The 24,211-nt window shown below is 48.5% G+C and overlaps 1 protein-coding gene across 1 annotated transcript in view; it reads right to left on the minus strand.

The window, feature by feature from the left end:
* Positions 1–23,633, minus strand: part of CABLES1 (Cdk5 and Abl enzyme substrate 1) — a 102,776-nt gene extending 79,143 nt beyond the window's left edge. Inside the window, exon 1 of the mRNA XM_015103631.4 lies at positions 22,709–23,633. Coding sequence (XP_014959117.3) covers positions 22,709–23,571 — 863 coding nt within the window. The 5' untranslated portion in view covers positions 23,572–23,633. The remainder of the gene's footprint in view (positions 1–22,708) is intronic.
* Between the last annotated feature and the right edge of the window lie 578 nt (positions 23,634–24,211).

Genomic DNA, 24,211 nt, shown 5'->3' on the forward strand with positions numbered 1-24,211 from the left:
TGATGCTGAAGCTGAAGTTCCAATACTTTGGCCACCTGATGCGAAGAGCTGACTCATTTGAAAAGACCCTGGTGGTGGGAAAGATTGAGGGCAGGAGGAGAAGGGGATGACAGAGGATGAGATGGTTGGACGGCATCATCGACTCAATAGACATGAATTTGAACAAACTCCAGGAGATAACGAAAGACAGGGGAGCCTGGTGTGCTGCAGTTCATGGGGTCACAAAGGGTTGGACACGACTTGGCAACTGAACAAGAAAGAGAAGAGCAGCCACAGACAAGTATTACTTGATTAATTCTCCAGAGACAAGAAAGAAACCTAGCTCCGGGTAAGGCTATCTTAATGGTGTAACTTGACAATGAGTTTTTAAAAAAACAGTCAAACCTTCATCATGTTCTCTACCTAGATTTTTAGGATGAGATAAAAATAGTGAAAAAATCATAAATTCTCTTGAGAAAAATATAGTCTTTGGAATAGCAGACTAATTTTAATCTCGCTAGGAGCAACCAACTTTTTGTCTGTGCATGTGTTTTAATTATTTATTTTTAAACTTCAACAGATGTCTTTTATAAGCTCACACAGCCAGGATCATCTGACTGGAATCTATTTAGCAGCATATCTCGCACTGACGCCTTGGGCTGAATAAACACTGACATGGAAGAAAGAATCACTGTTCACTGATAAAAGTGTACACAGTAGGAAAAAACCATTGAGGGGAAAATGTCTACTTGAAATGTGTCACAAAATACTTGCTTATAGGAAAGGTGTCCTTTCCCCTTGAGGAAACAGGAGTTTTCTCTCTTTTTAAAAAACTTTTACTGAAGTATAGTAGATTTACAGTGTTGTTAATTTTTGCTGTATAGCAAAGTGAGTCAGTTTTTACATTTTCTTTTTCATATTCTTTTCCATTGTGGTTTATCACGGGATACTGAATGTAGCTAGTTCCCTGTGCTATACAAAAGGACCCTGTTGTTTATCCATCCTATATATTACTAGCTTGCATCTGCTAATCCCAAACTTCCAATTCTCTCCTCTCCTTGGGCAACCACAAGCCTGTTCTCTACGTCTGTGAGTTGGTTAGTTTCGTACATACATTCACTGTGGTCATATTTTAGATCGCACATGTAAGTCATACCATACGATATTTGTCTTTCTCTTTCTGACATACTTTGTTTAGTATGATAATCTCTAGGTCCATCCATGTAGCTGCAAATAGCATTCTTTCATTATTTTTAACAGCTGTAGTATTCCAGCGTGTGTGCATGCATATCACACCTTCTTTATCCATCATGTGTCAGTGGACATTGAGGTTGTTTCTTTATCTTGGCTACTGTAAATAGCACTGCTATGAACAGAAGGGTGCATGTATCTTTCTGAGTCCCAGTTTTGTCTGGGTATATGCCCAGGAGTGGGATTGCTGGATTACATGGCCACTCTATTTTTAGTTTTTTGAGGAACTGGAAAATAGGAGTTTTCTAACAGAACACTGGCAAGCTCATGTTACAAAGGCAAGCAGGTTCAGTTCAGTTCAGTTCCGTTCAGTCGCTCAGTCGTGTCCAACTCTTTGCGACCCCATGAACCGCAGCACGCCAGGCCTCCCTGTCCATCACCAACTCCTGAAGTTCACCCAAACTCATGTCCATCGAGTCGGTGATGCCATCCAGCCATCTCATCCTCTGTTGTCCCCTTCTCCTCCTGCCCCCAATCCCTCTCAGCATCAGAGTCTTTTCCAATGAGTCAACTCTCACATGAGGTGGCCAAAGTATTGGTGTTTCAGCTTTAGCATCCTTCCTTCCAAAGAACACCCAGGACTGATCTCCTTTAGAATGGACTGGTTGGATCTCCTTGCAGTCCAAGGGACTCTCAAGAGTCTTCTCCAACACCACAGTTCAAACTGGTCAACCACTTGTAGAAGAATGAAACTAGAACATTTTCTAACACCATACACAAAAATAAACTCAAAATGGATTAAAGATCTAAATGAAAGACCAGAAACTATAAAACTCCTAGAGGAGAACATAGGCAAAACACTCTCCGACATACATCACAGCAGGAATCCTCTATGACCCACCTCCCAGAATATTGGAAATAAAAGCAAAAATAAACAAATGGGACCTAATTAAACTTAAAAGCTTCTGCACAACAAAGGAAACTATAAGCAAGATGAAAAGATAGCCTTCAGAATGGGAGAAAATAATAGCAAATGAAGCAACTGACAAACAACTAATCTCAAAAAAATACAAGCAACTTCTGCAGCTCAATTCCAGAAAAATAAACGACCCAATCAAAAAATGGGCCAAAGAACTAAATAGACATTTCTCCAAAGAAGACATACAGATGGCTAACAAATGCATGAAAAGATGCTCAATATCACTCATTATCAGAGAAATGCAAATCAAAACCACAATGAGGTACCATTTCACGCCAGTCAGAATGGCTGCGATCCAAAAGTCTACAAGCAATAAATGCTGGAGAGGATGTGGAGAAAAGGGAACCCTCTTACACTGTTGGTGGTAATGCAAACTAGTACAGCCACTATGGAGAACAGTGTAGAGATTCCTTAAAAAACTGGAAATAGAACTGCCTTATGACCCAGCAATCCCACTGCTGGGCATACACACCGAGGAAACCAGAACTGAAAGAGAAACATGTACCCCCAAGGTTCATCGCAGCACTGTTCATAATAGCCAGGACAAGGAAGCAACCTAGATGTCCATCAGCAAGTGAATGGATAAGAAAGCTATATGGTACATATACACAATGGAGTATTACTCAGCCATTAAAAAGAATACATTTGAATCAGTTCTAATGAGGTGGATGAAACTGGAGCCAATTATACAGAGTGAAGCAAGCCAGAAAGAAAAACCCCAATACAGTATACTAATGCATATATATGGAATTTAGAAAGATGGTAACGATAACCCTGTGTGTGAGACAGCAGAAGAGACAGATGTATAGAACAGTCTTTTGGACTCTGTGGGAGAGGGCGAGGGTGGGATGATTTGGGAGAATGGCATTGAAACATGTATAATATCATATATGAAACGAATAGCCAGTCCAGGTTCGATACATGATACAGGATGCTTGGGGCTGGTGCCCTGGGACGACCCAGAGGGACGGTACGGGGAAGGAGGTGGGAGGGGGGTTCAGGATGGGGAACACGTGTATACCTGTGGCAGATTCATGTTGATGTGTGGCAAAACCAATACAATATTGTAAAGTAATTAGCCTCCAATTAAAATAATTTTTTTTTTTTAAAGCATCAATTCCTCGGTGCTCAGCTTTCTTTACAGTCCAACTCTTACATCCATACATGACCACAGGAAAAACCATAGCCTTGACTAGAGGGACTTTTGTTGGCAAAGTAATATCTCTGCTTTTCAAGATGCTATCTAGGTTGGTCATAACTTTCCTTCCAAGGAGTAAGCGCCTTTTAATTTCATGGCTGCAATCACTATATGCAGTGATTTTGGAGCCCCCCAAAATAAAGTCTGACACTGTTTCCACTGTTTCCCATCTATTTTCCATGAAGTGATGGGACCAGATGCCATGATCTTAGTTTTCTGAATGTTGAGTTTTAAGCCAACGTTTTCACTCTCCTCTTTCACTTTCATCAAGAGGCTTTTTAGTTCCTCTTCACTTTCTGCCATAAGGATGGTGTCATCTGCATATCTGAGGTTATTGATATTTCTCCCGGCAATCTTGATTCCAGCTTGTGCTACTTCCAGCCGAGTGTTTCTCATGATATACTCTGCATAGAAGTTAAATAAGCAGGATGACAATACACAGCCTTGATGTACTCCTTTTCCTATTAGGCCAAGTTTAATATTCCATGCAAATACAAATATGAATTTAGGGCTGCAACTTTTTATAGGCAAATAACAGAAAGCCCCATCCCAACCCCCTAGGACTAAAAACTTCCAAACTCTGCTTCAAGAAAGCAAACAGGAGTTTCCTACATCGCTCTCACAGTCAGCTGCTGTCTGTCCTTGTGCCGCAGCCCCTCCTCCAAAAGATTAATTTTGTACCACTCAGCTGTGAAGCCTAGGTCTGTGGAGGGAGGGAAGAAATGCAGAAACCAACTTGACTGCCCAAGAGCTGAGATTCTGGAGAGGGAAAAAAATTGATTTTCCAAATCACTCCATATCATGATTACCCAGATGTGGAAATGAAGCGACATCCTTTATTTTCTGCTGGTGACATGAAACGCATTACGAAGGAAACAGGCAGGGTCTGCCTGGGGTCTGCTTAGAAAGGTGCATGTGTGATGGGCCCTGAGATGAATCCAGGTTGGGGGGCCCCATAAGATCTGGTCTCCCCCCCGCTGTGGGACACAGGATTGCTTTTGACTAGCATCGGTACCAGATGCTGAGTTGCAGATGGAAGGGAAAGAAAACTCTAGTGGTTTTAAATACATTTGAGGAGCTGTAAAGATGGAGGTATGTGGTGACATGGAAATTTGCTGTTTACATGCCTTAATTATGCTCCCCCCATGTGACATCTCATATTCTTGTCCTCTGCCACTTGAATGTTCACAGACAGGGACTATCAAAGCCAGCAGGGTGCCTGGAACCCAGCAGGTGCCTGCTAATATTTGCTCATCTGATTAGCTGTCCACTCATCAAAAATGGTGGGGACTTGACAAAAGTCTGTTTAATCTGCTGACTGCTGACAGTCAAACTGGATAAATAAAGCTCTAAAACAGATTTTCCAGGTCCGAACTACATAACCCAAATGGATCAAAAGGACTGGAAAATTGCAAAATCTCCTCTTGGCTCTGGGCCGTGCAATTACAAGCAGACTTTACCATTTGCCTAATTTAAGAGCCATCGTTGATGACCGGACACTCATTTCCTGAGCACCTGTCAGCTCGATAATCATCACGGCTAATGCACAGAGGGTCTAAGGCAAGCACAGGTCTAAGCACTGACTGTGAATGAATTCACAGAATTCTCACATTAACCACACACACTGGGTGTTCATACTATATTCGATTTACAAAAGATGAAACCAAAAGCCAGAAAAGGTTTTACTTTATTTAAGAAATTGCCCAAAGTCACGCAGATAGGGAGTAGCAAAACCAGGATTTATTTTTTAGGCTCCAGAATTTATGTTCTTAGCCACAATGCTATACTGCCATTATGTACTTAAATCACGGAAAAATCATTAGGAAGATAACTTTTTCAACAGTATTAAACTATGATGTCAGCATTTCAATTCCGTTGTTTAAAGCACTCTTGCCCTGATGAAGGAAATGGCAACCCACTCCAGTATTCCTGCCTGGAAAATCCCAGGGACAAAGGAGCCTGGCAGACTACAGTCCATGGGGTCGCAGAGTCAGACACAACTGAGCGACTAAACAACAAACGTGGGTGCTAATCTCTTTTCTTTTTACTTTTATGTGTTTTAGAATTTTCCATAATAAAAACTTTAAGAGGGGGAAAAAAAAGTACTCTTGTGCTGTGCCTGCCCTGCAGAGTGGGAAGAAAATGGCCAGAAAGTCGGGCTTCACTTCTGGGGGACACTCGAGTCCTGTCTGCTCTGTGGTTCTTGGTTTCCTCATCAATAAAGGGAACACAGTAATTCCAGCCCTTCCCCACTCAATGGTATTAATGGGAATAAATATGAGATGGATGGGGCAGGCATCTGTAAAACAGCAAACAGAAAAACTCCACACCTCCCAACTCAGATCAGCATGGGAAGCCCCCAGCACACAGCATCTACTTATACCTGTCCATAGGATTTTCCAGGCAATAGTACTGGAGTGGATTGCCATTTCCTTCTCCAGGGGATCTTCCCGACCCCGGTTTCGAACCTGGGTCTCCCGCATTGTAGACAGATGTTGGCCATCTGAGCCACCAGAGAAGTCCTATACCTGAATTAAGTACAGGCAAATCTCATTAATCACAGATTTTGCAGCTGTGCATTCATCTCCTTGCTAACATTTATTTGCATACCTGTTAATATTTATTTGCAACCCCAGATCAATACTCACAGGACTTTCACAATCATTCATGGACATGTGCACGTGCAAAGCAGGGAAAATTTTGAACAGCTGAGGTGAAAAGGAGGGCTGGCCTTCCTGTTTTCAGCTCTCAGACTGCCACGAGTAACTCAAGGTACTTTGAGTGCCTCACTTATTGTACTTTTGCGCTTGCTGTCGGTGATTTCACCGCTTAAAACGGTGTCCAGACCAAGTGGCCAACAGGGCAAATTTGTGAGCGAGTTTTGTCCAGGAATGAGTTACTGCTGGCTGTGAGTTCAATGTTAATGAATTAACACTATCTATTAACTATGGTATCTTCCTTTCCCAGGGCTTCCCAGGTGGTGCATTGATAAAAGAATCCATCTGCTAAGGCAGGAGACACAAGAGACTTGGGTTTAATCCCTGGGTTGGGAAGATGCCCTGGAGAAGAAAATGGCAACCCACTCCAGTATTCTCGCCTGAAAAACTCCACAGACAGAGGTGCCTGGTGGGCTACAGTCCATGGGGTTGCAAAGAGTTGGACAAGACTGAGCATGCAATCCAATACACACCCAAGGCATCTTCAAGCAGAGACACACATAAAACCAGGTTGTGTATTGACTGGATGATGAAAATATGACAAGAGGCTGGAAGGCGCCCTCCCACACCCTGCATTTCCCTGGGAACAATGGTCCAGTGGTCAGTGTTTGCAGCTGATTCGGGGTTCAGGGCCACTTGACAGAACATAATTTTGTACCACCATATCAGTTCAAAGTTTTATATTAATAATACAAGTTATATTAATAATATAAATAATACAAATTTACTCCCTTGGAGTAGAGGCAGCTGACACAGGAGGATGAAGTTGAGTTCTAAAGAGTTAAGACTTAAGTACTTGGAGCTCAGTCTCAGCCCCTCCCCTGAGTATCCATCCACAGACCAGGAGCCTCTGGCCACTATTAGCTTCAGCGAGCAGGGTCAAGGGCTCTCATCCTTTCATTCCACAGTAACCTTACCACTCTGCGCCTCTTCAAGGTCCCTTCTCGTCCATCTGAAAGTCTAGAGCCCGGCTGCTGTAGGAAATTCCAAGGCCTGGGGGGCGTGGAGCCCCTTTGCTCTAGGCAACTCCCCTCTACTCCACTCCTGTGAACACCCAAGCCACCGGGCTCTGCCAGTCCTCTCTTCCAGGCCGAGAAGGATTCTCACCCAAGTCTGCCGGCGTCCAGGTTGAGGACCCAGAATCAGACTCGGCCTTCCCGGTCATCTGGGAGATTCTCTAACACCTCGAATGGGAAAGTCAGCAAACATCCTTACACAGAGGCACCTTTAAGAAAGCACTCAAGGAATGCAGCAGAGGTGTCAGGCTACTCAAGACTCTATGAGTCATTCCCAGGCCAGCGCCAGGGAGAAAAACTGCCTGGAGGAGAAGGGATCACTGTTGAGACCCAAGTAAGACTCAAAACAAAAAGCCACTTTTTTAAGCCACTGCGGGGAGGGGTGGAGGGAATGAACAAGTCAACCCATGAGCCTGGGGTCCTGCGGAGACGACACGATGCCAGCTGCCCTGGACACAGTGCTCTTGTGTTCTTCCTCCGACCTGAGGTTGAAGTAGGATGGGGATGAAGCTCCTGGCTGTGACCATGGCTACACAAGGCTGAACCAGCTCCCAGGGCAAGCAGGAGATGCCAATACTAATAACATGTCACTTCGATTACATCTGCCAGCGTTATAATAAGAAACTGGAGACTTCCTCCCTTGGGCATCCTCTGTTAATTGCCATTTATAAAAGTTCTGTTTGCCGGGTCTGGAATATGCATTATTTCCCCTTTGAAAACAAAAGGAAACTTCTAAAATATCAATTGGCATTCCAAATGGCAAAGTGATTTGTTTTCCAACTGACACTCTGAGATCAGCTTGGGAGTCTGTCTGGAAGGCAGGCATCTGGTATCAATTTGAGACAATATAAAATCAAAGCCTAACTCCCATGTAAATACACTTAAAAAAAAAATTTCACAAGTCCCTTCTCTACATCGGTGTCTCCATTCCTTCCCTGCAAATAGGCTCATTAATATCATTTTTTCAGATTTCATATATATGCATTAAATATAATATATGGCTGTTTCTCGTTGTAGTATGGCTAAAACCAACACATCATTGTAAAGCAATTTTCCTCCAATTAAAATAAGTTAATTAAAAAATAAATAAAAAAAGATTTTAAAAATTCCATATTTCACCAGCCAGCATGTATCTTATCGACTTCCTTATATTTCAGTCTTGACTTCTTTTTTCTTTTTTCTGGCTTCAAAGAACTAAAGTTACAGATAACAAATGTTGCACCTCTTAATAAAGATCTACTGTCTAAATTCATTCTAGCTCTGTGAAATACAGCTTAGAGGGAGGGTGTATCTAGATGAGTGACTGGACTGAAATATTCCCTTACCATCTCCTCCAATCTGCCTGCTTGTGTTTGGAACAAACAGGGTCAGATAAAAAATCTGGTTGAGCTACCCAGGGCAGCTCCCCACAGACACATAGCCAAACATGGGCTAGATATGTACCTGATAAAGACCTGCACATATTCTTGGACAGTTCAAGTGTCCAGAAAACCATCCGGACCCTAAAGCAAAACCTGTTTTGCTCAGGAAGGTCACAAAACTTGTTTGGATGAACTTTTAACACATGACAAAGGCAATCAAACTCAGTGGCGAGAGTGTGGTTCAGGATTAGACAGGATCCCAGCTCTGCAAACTCCATTGTGCACTGGAGAGAAAAGTGAGCTCCACGGAGTTCAATTCCCTCATTTACATAGTAATGTCAGCCTCTATGAAAGAGCATCAGTAGAGGAGTTGGGATATAATAATTACATTGAATACTTACTGAGAACTATGGTTTTTCCAGTAGTCATGTACGGATGTGGGAATCGAACCTTAAACAAGGCAGAGTGCCGAAGAATTGATGCTTTCGAACTGTGGTTCTGGAGAAGACTCCTGAGAGTCCCTTGGACAGCAAGGAGACCAAACCAGTCAACCCTAAAGGAAATAAATCCTGAATATTCACTGGAAGGACTGATGCTGAAGCTGAAGCTGAAACTCCAATACTTTGGTCACCTGATGCAAAGAGCTGACTCATTGGAAAAGACCCTGATGCTGGGAAAGACTGAAGGCAGGAAGAGAAGGGGATGACAAAGGATGAGATGGTTGGATGGCATGACCAACTCAATGGACACGAGTTTGAGCAAACTCTGGGAGATGGTGAAGGACAGGGAAGCCTGGCATGCTGCAGTCCATGGGCCCGCAAAGAGTCAGAGATGACTAAGAGACTGAACAACAACAATATATGTACCTAGCGTTGTGCAAAGTACTTCAGAGAAATCAGATTTAATCCTGGCTGTTGCGCCATGAAACTGCTGTTGTTTAGTCACTGAGCTGTAGCTAACTCCTTGTGACCTCATGAACCGTAGTCTGCCAGGCTCCTCTGTCCATGGGACTTCCCAGGCAAGAATACTGAAATGGGGTTTGTAATTATTAATATGTCCCACTCGTACAGAGATTCTGGAATCTGCCTAAGGGCACACCCGGGAAATGGCAGATCTGAGATACGAGGCTATTTCCACATGGCTCTGCAGCTCATCACGTTAGCGTGCAATAAGCAAACCGTGATTATGAAAAACAACCCGTAAAACAAGAAAAAGATGAGATTGCTACTGGAATGCTAAGACTGTGTCCTGGGACTTTCCTGGTGGTCCAGTGGCTATGACTCTGTGCTCTCAATGCAGCAGACCCAGGTCAGAGAACCAGATCCCACATGCCACAACTAAGATCCGGCACAGCCAAATAAATAAATAACTTAAAAAAAAAAAAGACCGCATCCTGGCCTTACTTTGAATAACAGAGTAAGTACAAAATCGTTAGACACTGGGTGCTTGTTTAGTTACTGCAGCAGACTATTATGCAGCTTTGCAAAGGCATGTTTCCCTTCTCTTGAGAACATATCTTTATCCTCCACACTCAAGATCACTCAGACTTCAACACCTGGTAATTAGCTGCAAACATGCACAAGCTGAACCCAGGAACTGTTTGAAAAAAAAAAAAAAAACTCATGATCTTGCTCAAGGGTACTTTTTTTCTTTAATAAAAAGAAATTATACGTCTTAACTGAAATGCACAAAATCTGACTTTTTTTTTTAATTGACATGCTCAGCATTTACCTTAAAAGGTAACATTAGAATTTTTAGACCAAAAGACCAATGAGCATAAAACTTGGTTTCTCTTGAAGCTGAAAATGTATACATCCTCAACCAATACATTATTTATGACCCTATATACTTCACCTCGAGCTATCTGGAGAGTAAAGGCACAATGTTATGAGAAACAAGACAACAAGAAGAAACAGGGTCAGAACAGTCTTGGTGGTCCGGTGGTTATTAAGACTCTGAGCTCCTAGTGGAGGGGGCCTGGGTTTGATCCCTGGTCGGGGAACTAGATCCCACATGCCACAACAAAAGAGTTTGCATGCTGCAAGTAAAGATCTTGCATGCTGCAACTAAGACCCAGCACAGCCAAATAAATAAATATTAAATAAAGAAAGAAACAGGGTCATCTTCAGGTCTGCAGTTTTTTCTTCTAGAGAGTATTTCTTAAACGCATAGCATTGGATTGTGCTCACATCCATCCTCTCTGTTACTGAGATGGCTCTGCTATCCCATCAGTCCACACACTGGAACCTGTGTATGTGTGTGGGGGGGTCCCTTGATGCCTCTGCACTCCGCCCTCCACAACCAGTCCATCTCCAAGTTCATTCCGCTGCACCTTAAATCCCTATGGGATCCACCCCCTTCTCCCCTCCCTCATCACTGCCACTCCAGCCCAGTCGCCACCATCCTCTGCCAGGACAGTAGCTACAAACTGTGGTTTCCTCCCATCTGTGGCTTCTCTCATCTAACTGTCCTTCCACGCTGCCGCTGGCCCAATCATTTCAAAACACAGGTCTTACTCTGGTTCCCCCTGGCTGGTGACATCACATTGCTCTGCTGATGAACATCAAAATCCTGCCTGTGGTCCAAACACACAGCCTGCCCTTTGTCTACTTCCTTCATATTTCCTGCTTCTTCCCACCAGAGACCCTGCCCAGGCTGGTCCTGTGGTCTACACACTCCTCCCAGCCCGTGTTCACCCTTTAGACACCTCCAGAAGCCAGCCCTCCCCACCACAAGCAGGTCAAATCCACCATGGTGCTCATCGCAGGCCCTGAGGGGACCAAGGCCCTCCCCTCTGGCCATGCACCACAGTTGCAGCCCTACACCTGCGGGTGATTATTTCAGAGCCTCTAACTGGACACAAGCTGGCAGCGACTACCCAAGTCACGCGTGTGCGTGCATGCTCAGCTGTGTCCAACTCCTTGTGACCCCACAGACTGTAGCCCCTCAGGCTCCGCTGTCCATGGATTCTCCAGGCAAGAATATTGGAGTGGGTTGCCATGCCCTCCTCTGGGGGATCTTCCCAACCCAGATTGAACTCACGTCTCTTAGGTCTCCTGCGATGGCAGGCAGATTCTTTACCAGAATTGGAGCCTGTCGATTCTATCTTCTTTTTGAGTCAGTGATCCCCTCACTGTCTCCATCCTAGTCTTGAATTGAACCTGCAGTATCTCCAAGGTGCATCCATATTTGCAAATAAGGTCAGAATGTTTCTAAGGTTCCAGGTGGGAACCCCATACCCACAAGAGCTGCGGAAATGGGTGACCCGAAGGACTTCATGGAGCACAGGCAGGGCCCCAAATCCACGTGGTCGCCGAGCATCACAGTGACAAGTTAGTGCTGGGGGTTAGTGACGGCAGAGGCTTCCGGTCTCCACTTCTCTCTGGGGCTCCTAACGCCAGCTTCCTCGCTGGTCTCCCTACCTCCAGAAGTTTCCAAGTGTCCATGAACCTCCTGAAATTCTTTCTAAAATTCTCTCTGTATAAAAATAGATGAAGTCCCAGAACAGAAAATTTTTTCATGGGCATGAGTTCCTCTTTCTGAAGTGATGACTAAGATGCCAAAAGGGTTAAATACAAAAGGCACTGCTCTCCTTCCTCCAGCCAATCTGCCTCCAGTTTGCATAACCCCCGGCTCTGTTCACACCTGTCCTTGCTCACAGGCCTCCCGTCTTCCTCTGAAATGAAGTTCATCTCCATCACCAGGCGCTTAGCACTGGGCCGCCAGTCCCTGTAGGCTCAGCTCCGAGGCCACCTCCAGGACAACCGCCCGCTCCAGAGGGGGACCAGGAAGCCCCGCTGCCTCGGTCTGTAGTTCTTCTCTCTTCTGGAAGGTAGGTGCTGGTCCATTGATCCCTGAACCACCAAGTGACCTGATGGTTCACACACAGGCGTGTGAACAACCTGGCATGCGGAGGGGCGTAGGTTGCTGCTGACCCCATGCCACATGGGTTACACCGGGGACCTGGACAAGCCCCACCTCTGTCTTCCCAAGGGGTCAAGAGCAAAGGCAAGAGCCAGGTGCAGAGAGACCTGCGAGCAGGGAGGGGATGCCAAGTCCATCAGCAAAGCAGCATTCAACCGACTCCATGGTCATGGCCCCAGGACCTTGAGGGTGCCCCAAGAGCCCTCAGACTCCAGGGGTGTCCTGCCTAGAGAAGGCGGCTGAGCAGGCAGCAGGCAGACCACAGGAGGAGGGCCACGGCTTCTGCGAGGTGAGGGAGCAGAGACGCATCTTCCAGAATTGTCTTGGCAGGTAGCACTCCCCTCCTGCAGTCCCGATGGGCAAGGCAGTGTCTTGCACGCCTGGGTGTGGACCGGACCGGCTCTTGCTCTTGACCGCACCGCTGTGCTGCTCTAAGCAGATGACACCGAATGTGTGATTCACCTCCTTCTTGCTGCCCTGTCCTCGAGACTGTTGTTTTCCAGTGAACAAAAGGACAAAAACGCTAAGGGAGGGGGTGGTGGTGTCCTCAGCTGCTCTGGTCTTATTTTACTATTTATGAAATTGAACCAATGCGGTAAATCATCTGGAAGCAAAAAGCTCCCCTCTGGATGATCTAAGCAGACCCTGTCAGGCTTCCCAACTGCTTTTTGACTGATGGTGTAGGGCAGAGCAGGGCAACCGTGCACAAAACAGCTACGGTCTTACCAGTCAACCACCAAGGACCAAACCTCTGCTAGGTGCTTCTCACGTTCATGCTCACAACACCCTGAAAAGGGCGGGAAGTTTTTAAAATTTTATTTCTTTATTTGACTGCACTGGGTCTCAGTTTCAGCATGTGAACTCGTAGATATGGCATGTGGGATCTAGTTCCCTGAGCAGGGATCGAACCCTCGGTCCCCTGCATTGGGAGAGGGGAGTTTCAGCCACTGGAAGTCCCCAGGCAGGGATTATTATCCCCATCCTACAGGTGAGGATGCTGACGCTCAGAGGGGTTGCAAGAGTTTCCTCAAAATGTGTTGCTATGTGGCAGAGTTGTCTGACTCCAAGGTTGAGGCATCCACTCCTGAATCTATTTGCTCAATTTTCTGGGAAGGAGGCAGAGCAGCAGGGGTGTGGGAAAGGAGGAACCAACATCAAACTACTGTTTGGAGAAAGCTGTTGTTATTGGGAAAATTTTCCACAACTCGGGCCCCAAACCAAGGTTCTCTGTTGGCCTGTCCCTTGAGGTTATCATATGAAAGTCAGAATCCTTGCTTGATGAGACAGTGTTGTTGGCCAAAACTACAGCACAATATTTCTTTGTACTTGAACATCCTGACTTTGGTTGACTCTAGCCCATAGGTCTGAAATACATGAGGCCCTAGTATTTTTGCTCTCTGGAGGTTAACTAATATACAAGTGGAAGTTGCGGGCAGGAAGGAGAATAAAGTTCTACAGCATTTAATAGAGTTCTCTGTTTTTCTTAAGTGAAACAAGTACATTAGAACTTGTGGTTTATTTTTAAAACTCTCGGCTTGGAACCAGAAAACCCAGGTTTCAAAATTCCAGCTCTGCCATCTGCGGGGTACGTGACCGTGGACATGACCACTTCGTTCTTCGTGGTCTCAACTTTCTAGTCTATAAAACAGCTACCACATTGCCTTTCTGAAAACTATTTAGTATATACGAAAGCGCTTTGTAAATTGCAAAGCCCCAAACAAGTACGTAGAACTTAATAATCAGAAGTTTGTCTTGTGGTGGATAAACTGAATCCTCAAGGATTTACACAATCACCTTTGTAATTTGTAATCTCATCTTCTTTCCTCATATCTCCCTCTTTAATAGAAAACTTTATTTGATTCAATAAAACATAAAAAACTGCATCAAGAACCACTTTTCCACATCATATCGACCATTTATCCCCTAATATCACAATTTTTAAAATTATTTTCGATTGAAATATAGTTGACATACACTGTTACATTGGTTTCAGGGGTACAACCTGGTGGTTCGGCATTTAAAAACATGGAAATGCGCACCTCTTACTTCTTTCACCTATTTTGCCCACCCACACCCCCCATGCCAACATGCCAATTTTAGTCCTTAAGCAAAACATTATAGACTTTGGCTGCTCTTCCATCTCTCACAACCCCCCATCCCCTTCCTAAGATGATCAAACTAGACACTTTGTTCTATAAATCATTGGGTCAATGAGTAAAATGCTTTAAAATAAAAACCAGCGTGCTAGACACACAAATCTTTGGCATTCTCCAATATTTTGTTAGTCTCTTCCTGAATGGCTTGCCGTCTATTTGTCATGGGTTAAACTTAGATTTAAGTACACTCCTACCCTTTAAATTGGGGATAAGATTGTATCCTTTCACGAACACATACATTATTACAATATTCCAAGTCCTAAATGTCTAGTATTCCCAAGCTCTGTTTTATCAGCTTTTGTCTTTGTGATCAAATGTTCAGCAATAAACTCCAAACCACATTAATAATAATCCCATTAAACATAAACTAGTGTGCAATTATCCAAAATGCTAACACAAACAAAAAGAGGGGAAAAAAACAAAACAAAACAGGAAACCCTGATTGAATGTATTATCTCAGAGACTTTTAAAAACCAAACAAAAATAAAAATGTATCACATAGTTTGTAAAGGAGAATAACAGGTAATGATTTTATGACTTCTACAGATAATACTACAATCTGTTTGAGACTTAGTGTCTGAAAGTTTAGTTTCTAAATTGCATGCAGTTTGAAACATGAGGTGAAGGGTTGTTAGATATTTTTTTGAGGTGTAAAATGGGTGGTGATGGTGGTGACCTTTTGAGAAATTCACAGAATCATGTCAAGTAACAGATTCTGATCAAAATGTTTGTTTTTTCACTCTTCCTCTGATGACCACATTTTGCACAGCCCCCCAGGGGAGAATGGAACCAAGAGACGTGTGGTGAGGCCCTGGCACACGTGCAGACAAACCAGCTCTGTGAAAGGGAAAAAGCCAAGCCCTGGCTTGTAATAACCACTGCCTGATTCCTGTGGTGTAAATGCTCCCACTATGACTGATTTCAGTTACCCATCAGCGAAGATTCCTTGGTCCAGTATACGCTCAGCTCTGGCAGAAACCCAGATCAGAAGCCAGAGAGACCAGGGCTCAAATTCTAACTCTAGAGTCCAGCTATGAGGCCTCTGGCAAGCTTCCTTAAGCCCTCCAAGCCTCACGGTCCACAGCTCTAATATGTGTATAAGCCCTTTGTCTTAGAATTGCCACACAAATAAAACAAAAGAATGCATATGAGGGGATTCCCTGGTGGCTCAGTGGTAAAGAACCCACCTGCCAATACAGGGGACTTGGGTTCAATCCCTGGATTGGGAAGATCCCCTGAAGGAAGAAATGGCAACCCACTCCAGTATTCTTGCCCGGGAAATCCCATGGACAGATGAGCCTGGTGGGCTACAATTCACGTAGTCGCAAAGAGTTAGACATGACTTAGCGACTAAACAAACAATGTATATGAAGCCCATAGCACGCAGGAAGGTGCTGCTTCCCCTCCCTGCAGAGCGGGGAGAAGCCAACGTGGATGGGGTGGGGTTGGTGGATGGGTGGATGACGCAGGGGGAGAGGAGAGACACTCAAGGAGGGAGGTTCGTTGCTGCAGGACTGAGGGAGGAGGTGGTAGAGTGGCTAATTTTCCAAATAAAATGTTGAGAGTGATTCTGGTTAAAAATAAAAGACCCAGAAAGTTAGGTGGGGGGAACACTTCCAGGCCTGTCACCAGCAAGTCCCCCAGCCACCAAGGAGTCAGGGACAGGTGCACTCAGACCCATAGAGAAGGAAGAAAGTCATCCCTAGGAGGGCGTGCTCAGTGCCATACTTGGGGCCTCTGCAGGGTGATGGGTGATGCAACGGAAGAAGGGGCGTCTGGTGGGGAAGCATCCCATGGAGAGGCCGGTGGGTGCCAGAACCCAGGTGCCCTTTGTGAAGCCAGCGCAGAAGATAGGCGTGCAGAGGAGCAGGGAGCGTGCTGGCCACACATGAAAGAAAAGGAGTTTAAGACTGCCGGGATCCGATGTGGGCCTCAGAAAGGTCCCTCTGCCAGCTGGGAAGAAAGGATGGCGGGTCCAAACAGAAGCCAGGAGCTTCCAGGAGACAAGGATAGGGGAACAGCCCACATCTCTGGGGACAGAGCCCTGGGCGGGGGCGTAGGTCTCGACCATTTCTGTAAGAGTCAGAGGACAAACAGTTCAGGCTCTGCGGGCCATGTGGCCTCTGCCACAGCTACTCTACTCTGCTTGTAGCACAAGGGCTGCCCAAGATAGTGCAGAGATGAACAGCAGCGGCTGTTTCCCAGAAAATCATTTATAAGCAGCTCCTGGGCCTCAGCGTGCTGACCCCTGAGCTGGGGAAAAGGGGCGATGCTGAAAAGACACCAAGGGTCCAAAAAAAGGAAACACATCCAGGAAGGAGGTAGTATTATCATTCCCATTTCACGGATGAGACCCTCAGCACTAAGGAAGTGGGAGAACTACCACCATACACCCAATTCCTAGGGGCGCCAGGCTCCTGGTTCTCCTGTCTCCCATTGAGGCACAGAGCCCAGGTGGACTAAACAGGTAACAAAGGTGACGGGTGTGGCCGAGAAACAGGGGCGTGGCAGACTGGATCCCTGTAGACTCGGACAGAGGAGAGAGGCCTAAATAAGGAAACCGCAGGGCCAGCACTGCTCTTAGAGATCACGGAGGCCACGTTCACCCCTGTCCAGCTGAAGCCAGTGGAACAAGCATTTAGGAGCCTGACTCAAACCACAGCAGAGCAGAGACAAGCGCGTTCAGACACATATCCTGGAGCCAGACTGCCCACAAGCAGGCTGAGCGACCCTCGGCCAGTAACTTAACCTCTCTGTGCTTCAGAATAAGGGTGAGGCTGTGTAAGTGCTGTTATAAATGTGAACCGGCTCATGCATTGTTCCCTTAGAACCATACCTGGGACGTGGTAGTTAAATACAAATACTGCATCAAGGCGCTGAGCCAGGTCCCACAGAGGGCACATGAAGTGTCTCTGCCCTGTTTAGGGCTCAGAAAACAGGCTCAGCTCTAATCAAGCTCTCATCACCAGAAAAACCGTCTTGTCGATATGTGCCTCCCAACAGACGAAGACTATGTTCATGCCTGTACCTCCCATAACTGGTACGTCTTGCTTGATGTTCATCACGTTCATGAATAAATCACGTTGTTGATAAACTGCTTGTTCTCTGACTCTTATAGAAATGGGTGAGACCTATGCCCCCGCCCAGGGCTCTGTCCCTAGAGATGTGGGCTGGTCCCCTGTCCTTGTTTCCTGGAACAAGGATATTCATTATGTTGTTGAATAAATCATACAAGGCTTTAGGTCCCCAAACTAGAATTTCCTCCAGGACATAAAACCCTAAAACATAGGGTCATCCTCTGCTCACTCTGTGACCCTGGATTCCTGCTTCTCCACACTGTCGGGACCCGAAATCAACATCTACTAAAGCACTGTGTAACCCTGATGGCCTTTCGGTCCATCCTCCCCAGAGGAGGGCACCACGGATCGCTTCTGTGCTGGGGCTCGTAGAGATGGGGCTGGACTGCCTCAGTGGCTGTGGCTTCCAGCCTGGATGGAGCAGGCAGGCCAGCTGCGACAGCTCCGCAGCCAGAGAAGCAGAGCTGACCCTCCCTGCCACCCCGGGAAACCCATTCCTTCATCCATCAGCGCACATCCTGCCTGTGGGAGCCACCCGGGATTAAACTTATCTCCACCTCTTCATCTGAAGCTGAGATTCAGTTATCCACTCGTCCCCAGGCATTATGCCCGGCCTCCAAGGCAGGTCACAGGGCACTAACCACTGCACTGTCCCAGCGCTTTCATCCCAGAAGAAAACTGAGGTGAGGAGGTGAAGCCACCTGCCCTTGGTTGCCAGCCAGGGCCGGGATTGGCTCTGAGCCTAGAGGGGCAGGGTACCAGCTTGGCATTCCTGGTCGACATGCTGTCACCTCATCCAGCCTCACCTACTGCTCCCTCCCAGTGTGTTCAAAGGCCGCCTGCCCCTTGCCCTCTCCCTACCTAACAACTCTCCTTCCCGGGGGGAAAAAAGTCCAGGCAGGTGGGGCTCCCTGGGGTGGCTATGGCGACACAGTGCAGAGCCAGGTTGTGGCTTCCTCACCCTCCCCGGAGGACAAAGGATCACACTTGAACTTGCTGCCTCCCTGGGCACTTGTCAGCAGTGGGCAGGCTTCCAATGCACTTCCCCTTCCGAGTTCACCCACAACCTGACAACCTGGTGAGTGTAAGGAAGAGGGCAGCAGGTGAACCTTGGGCTCTTGTCTCAGGCCCTGGGAGGAGGCACAGGGCAGCATCCTGACCAAGGCCTAGACCAGCCTGGGCTGTACCCCTGGCATCCACAATGCACATTGCTGGAAAGATGGCTCAACAATAACTTGGGTTTGCTTATTGCTAAAATCCAGAAAGGTCAGGTGGCTTACAGCTAAAACACAGTGTCACAAAGTCACAATGCAGACAGGTGACAAAGTGGGGGGACTGGAATCCAAGGCTTGGGGCTCTTCTGCACCACGGGCTGTTTCCATTTAAGACCGGAGTCTCCACAAGGCACACTGTTAGCAGAGATGTTCTAAGAAGCAAAATCCTCACCTTGTTTGAAATGAATACCCTGGTCCCCACGTACCCCTTCATCAGGCCGCATGGTGCACACGTGTTCACCTGGGCCCCATTCTGCAATTCAGCAGCACCAGGAAGTGGAGGAACCCAGGACTGCTGCCAGCTGCTACCTAAGGGGAACCTTTTCAAGTGAAAGAAACCCTTGAAACACACTCCCTTTCACCTATTAACGCCTTCCTTCGGCAGAGAACACAACAGGGTGTCAAGCTAGAAGGCATCTTTCTGGCTTCCCCTTCTGACACCTAGCCACAGAGCAAACCCAGCATAAACCCCAGCACACTGGCTTCCCATCCCTGGAGCCCCATCCATGAGGCCTGTGGTCCTGGGGTCTCTATGCACTTCAGTAGAGACTGGTAAGTAGCAGCAAAGCCGGGGACCCCGAACAGCAAAGCTAAATATGGGGAGGATGACTCGGAGAGGGTGTGCAGAATCACACAAGCACCACTGGCCTGCTATGTGTCCTGGACAAACATCTAGTAGGGTGCATAGCTCCCAAAGTCTCCTTGGGCCTATGCATGCCCGGCACAGTGATCCATGCAGGGGCAGAGGAAAGGCATCAAGTCCTGGACTTCCCTGGTGTCCAGTGGCTGAGACTTTGCGCTCCCAAAGCAGGGGGCCTGGTTTGATCGCTGGTCAGGGAACTAGATCCCACCTGCCGCAGCTAAGAGTTCACATGCCATAACTACAGATTCCACATGCCGGAATTAAAAGGATTCTGTATGCCGCAACGAAGATCTCGAGGGTCCTGCATGCCACAGCTGGGACCCAGTGCAGGCAAATAAATAAATATATATTTTTTAAAAAAAACAACACAAGAAAGAAAGAAGGATGTCAGGTTTGGATCTCAAAGATATGGAGTCCTATCTTGGCCAACACTGGGTCTGAGAAAGAATCTAACATAGGGAGGCTGTGAGAATTCACTGTGACAAATATCAACTCTCCAGCCCAGAGCACAGAGACGGTGTCATCAATCCATCAACACATCTGTGCAGAGGTCTGGGCACACACATTTTCCTGTCATATTTCAAGATTTTGAAGTACAAGTCATAAATGTGATTAGTCTTGTAAGTGTCCAGATGAAAGTAACAAAATAAATAAGATTTCGGATCAGGAGATTCTGATTTTTATATAGCCATTAACAAACTGAATACGTGAAATTCCAAGTTCATGGGGAAAAAGGAGGCAGATTTCAGATGAACTAGGGCAGCTTCTTCCAAACTTTCACTTGTATTGAATCACCTGGGGATCTTGTTAAAATGCAAATTTGTACTCAAGTAATCCAGAATGGGACCTGAGGGTTTGTGAAGGTCCAAGAACTCACTTTTGAGCAGCAAGGCTGTTTGGAATTCTTTAAATTGCAAGAAACAAATCCAAGGAAAATATATGATTTAAAAATGACACCCCAGGAGAACATGCATGAAATAGTATATGGAACCACCCAGGCAAGCAGTATTTCTTAAAGCGAGGCACACCAGGAAAGTAAATGACATTCTTTAAACTACCCCAAGTTCTTTAAGTTGGCCCTGGGCCTGATTCAAATGAGTCTATATGCCACATCACAATTCATCTAAGCATGTGAAAGTTCTCTCTAGGGATCAGAAAAAACAACGCACTTCTGACAAAACTCCTGTAAGCAGTGCAGTGTAGGAAGCAAAGTGTCCTAGGAGATTCCAAGTTTCTGGACATGAGAAATGGCCATGCTCGCACTTCAAGGCCTTTCTTCAATCTCAGTCTCACCGATTTATTTCCTCTCTGCATATTAAATTTGACACGGTTTCTGTTGACAGCTGTAATTTTTTAAAAAGCCTGTGAAGTTGCCAGATACGGATAATTCCAAAGTCATAAGATGAATGCGACTGTCAAGTAAGGAAGCATCACACTGACTCACTCATCTTAATGTGTGTGTGGGGGAGGGGATCAATAAAACATCCATAGGGTTCATCTTTATAGGATCAGCAGTTAAATCTGGCTATTTGGGGGATCAGAAATATTAACACACAAGATCGTCTAAAGGAGATTCTCAGAGACGAAGTCTGAGGTCGTTTGATCTCCAGCTGTTGCAAGCAGGGCAACACATCTGTCAAGCATGAGACACAGGCCAGTCTGGCACATGGCTTAGAATAACACCTATGTTTATTACCACTCCTGCCCTGACCCACTGGACAAGCTGGGCTCAGGCTCAAACTACAGAGTCATTAGGAAACAGTGTGTGATGTCAAGCCACTGGGAAACTGCTGAGTCTGAGCCACTCGCCCAGAAAGGAAGGGATCCTCCTTCCCTCCCGCCCACTGGCCTGCTATGCTATGGGGGAGATGTGAGCCCTGACAAGAAACTCAGACCCAGATGGTCACCTGTGCCCAGCATCACTAATCATCTGGGGACATCACAAGGCTGGCTGACAGGTCCACACCCCTGTCTGCAGACATGTGCACTCAACTACGATGCTACACACCAAACAGGGTCCTTATTTCAACACTTGGGAGGAAAGAGACTCCGGACAAAATTCTGAAGGAGCCTGGTCCATTCATCACCATCTGTCCATTGGGAGAGGAAGTTAAGTTTTCCAACAGACCACCTTCTTAATAGACCAGAAAAAGCCTAAGTGTTCAGAGGAGCATCACAGGAGACAGGCTGTAACAGAAAAGGTTCTCCTTTTTCATATCCAGGCCTGCAACGGACTGGCAAGTTCCTATCCCAGAAAGGGAAACTGAGGCCCCAGGAAGCTGACATAACTGAGCCATAGGAGGCCTTCCTAACTAACTAGCCTGGGCGTTCCCTCCCAGGAACCAGGCCTGCACTTCCTCCCGATTGCTCTCTCCTGTTCGGCCCCCATCCCACCTGCCTGATGCAGCCCAGGGTGCCTGGAACAAGCTCTAGCCATTTCCTGAATGGGCAAGTGTCCAGCATTTCACGGTTTTGCTAAGATGCTTAAGACCTGGAGATTACTTAAGCTACCAAACACAACCTTTCGAAAGGTGAAAAACTTTTTCACTCATTTCAGCGAATTCACGTTGGGATGCAAAATAGAATCCTCAAGCCCTATTTCCTCTCTGTCCCCCAACCTCAAGGCCTTCAAGGGCACATAAGAAGGGCTTTCCTTTTCTTAGGAAAGCAAAGGAAAATACCAAGCGCTCCTGGGACACTGGAATACTTGGAGCGCAGGCAGAACTTCTCAGAAGGCATTCGCGGCGGCGTGTCTGCGGCAAGTTAAAGCTCACACGCGCCGCTCGGCCGGCTGCCGGACCCACTGCTGGACTCTGCGTCCTGCCTAGTCTTGCCGGGCGTGAGGAGAGTGCTTATCCGGGTCCGGCCCGGGTTTCTGAAAGCTCGTGCTCTTTTCTTTGCAATGAGAGGTTTTGATGCCACTTTTTGTGCTGGGCTCCCGCAACCTCTACCTCCAACCCCCTTTGCATGAGCACGGTGCTTCTCGGTGAGTGCTGGCTCGTGCACACACGTGTGAACACATACACGCGCTCCCCAGAGACCTTCCTTCTTCCGAGTGCCCTCGCGGTTTGGAATTCGCGCCAGAAGCCCAGGGATCCAGCAGGGCGCGGGAAGTGGGAGCGCCCGGTGTCCCGCAGCAGAGCGCCAGCCGGGCAGGGTCACGAGAGGCGCGCGCCGCGTCCTGGCTACTCACCGGGACCTCTGCAGCTGCTCGAAGGCACTGGAGCCGCTCCCCGGGCCCGCCTGCTCCAGCGAACAGTAGTTCTGCGAGGTCTGCCTGGAGAAGGCGATGGGCAGGATTCCCTGAGTGAACGAGTTGAGGCGGCCCCGACTGCCGCTCCCGCTCCCGGGGGTCCCGGAGCTCAGGAAGGCGGCCGCCGGCACGTGCACTCCGGTAAAGGCATCGTCCTCCTCCAGCTCCTCCGGCCCGGCGTCCCCGGGCCCGTCTGGCGGCTGCAGCTGAACGCCGGCGGCGAAAGGCGCGGGCCGGGGCGGCTGCCACAGCTCCCCCGACGCCCGGCCGGCGCCCAGGGGGCTAGCGAACCCCCGGGCCGCCCCGGGGCCGAGCACGGTCGCGTGGCCGCCGGGGACGAGCGGCGGCAGCGGCGAGGGCGGCGGGAGGCAGGGGCCCGATCCAGCCGCCGCTGCCGCCGCCGCCGCCGCCGCGCCCGCCGCGGAAAGCGCGCCGCAGCCGCCCCGCTCGGCGGCGACTAGCAGGCTGAGCCGAGTCCTCGCGCCGCAGCCGCTGCCGGGCTTGGCCGCGCCGCTGTCCTCGCCGCCGGCCCACTCCTCTTCCTGCAGCGGCGGCCGGCCGTCCAGCGAGATGTTGGTGAGGAAGGAGAGGGCAGCCTGGCGGCGCCGCGGATCCATGCGCGGCTTCCTGGGGGGCTCGGGCGGCGGCAGCGGCGGCTGGGCCGGCGCTGCGGCCGCGGGCCGGGGCTGCGGCGGCGGCTGCAATCTGCCAGTGCCCGCGGCGTCGGTGCAGGCGCTGCTGGTGCTGCTGCTGCGGACGGCCGTGCCGGCGGTGGCGGCCGTGGTGGCGGCAGTCGCCGCCATTGTGTCCGTCTGCGGCGAGATTTCCGCGATGCCCCCGGAGAAGCGAGTGGCGCCCGAGTGCTAAGCGGCGGGCGCGAGCGCCGGTGACCCGGGCTGGGCAGGGCGCGGGGCGCGGGCGGCGTGCGCGGCGGCCCGTCCCCCCAGCGGGCGGGCCATGCTCGCCCCTCGGTGCTCGGGCGGGGGGCGCCGCCGCCCCAGCCCACGCGCGCGGCTGCTGGCTGGCTCGCTGGCCGTCTGCCCGCCCGCCCGCCCGCCTGCGGGATCGGTGCCGGGCCCTCCGGACCCCGCGATCTCCGGCTCCCTGGCCCCCGGGTCGGTATTTATAGGTGCGCGCGCCCCGCGCTCGCTCTGCGAAAAGCTCTATGCAAAAAAAACCACAGTATCACGTGTGGGGGGGGTGAAACCTGGGAGGAAAACAAAGCCGCAGGCGGCAGCCGCGCAGGCAGGCAGCGGGAGGCGGCGGGGGCGGGGGCGGGGGGGAGACGGCGGAGGAGGAAGAGGAGGAGGAAGGGAAAACCGAGCGGGTGGCGGGGCGGGGATCGGCCTGGCGGTCCAGGTAGTCCTAGCTGACTGCGGGGAGAGTTGGTGGCTCCCTGCCGGGGCGCGCGCCCAGGTGCGGGAGGCGAGCACGCTTCCCCGT

The sequence above is a fragment of the Ovis aries genome, chromosome 23, assembly GCF_016772045.2.
Source record: "Ovis aries strain OAR_USU_Benz2616 breed Rambouillet chromosome 23, ARS-UI_Ramb_v3.0, whole genome shotgun sequence".
Lineage (NCBI taxonomy): Eukaryota > Metazoa > Chordata > Mammalia > Artiodactyla > Bovidae > Ovis > Ovis aries.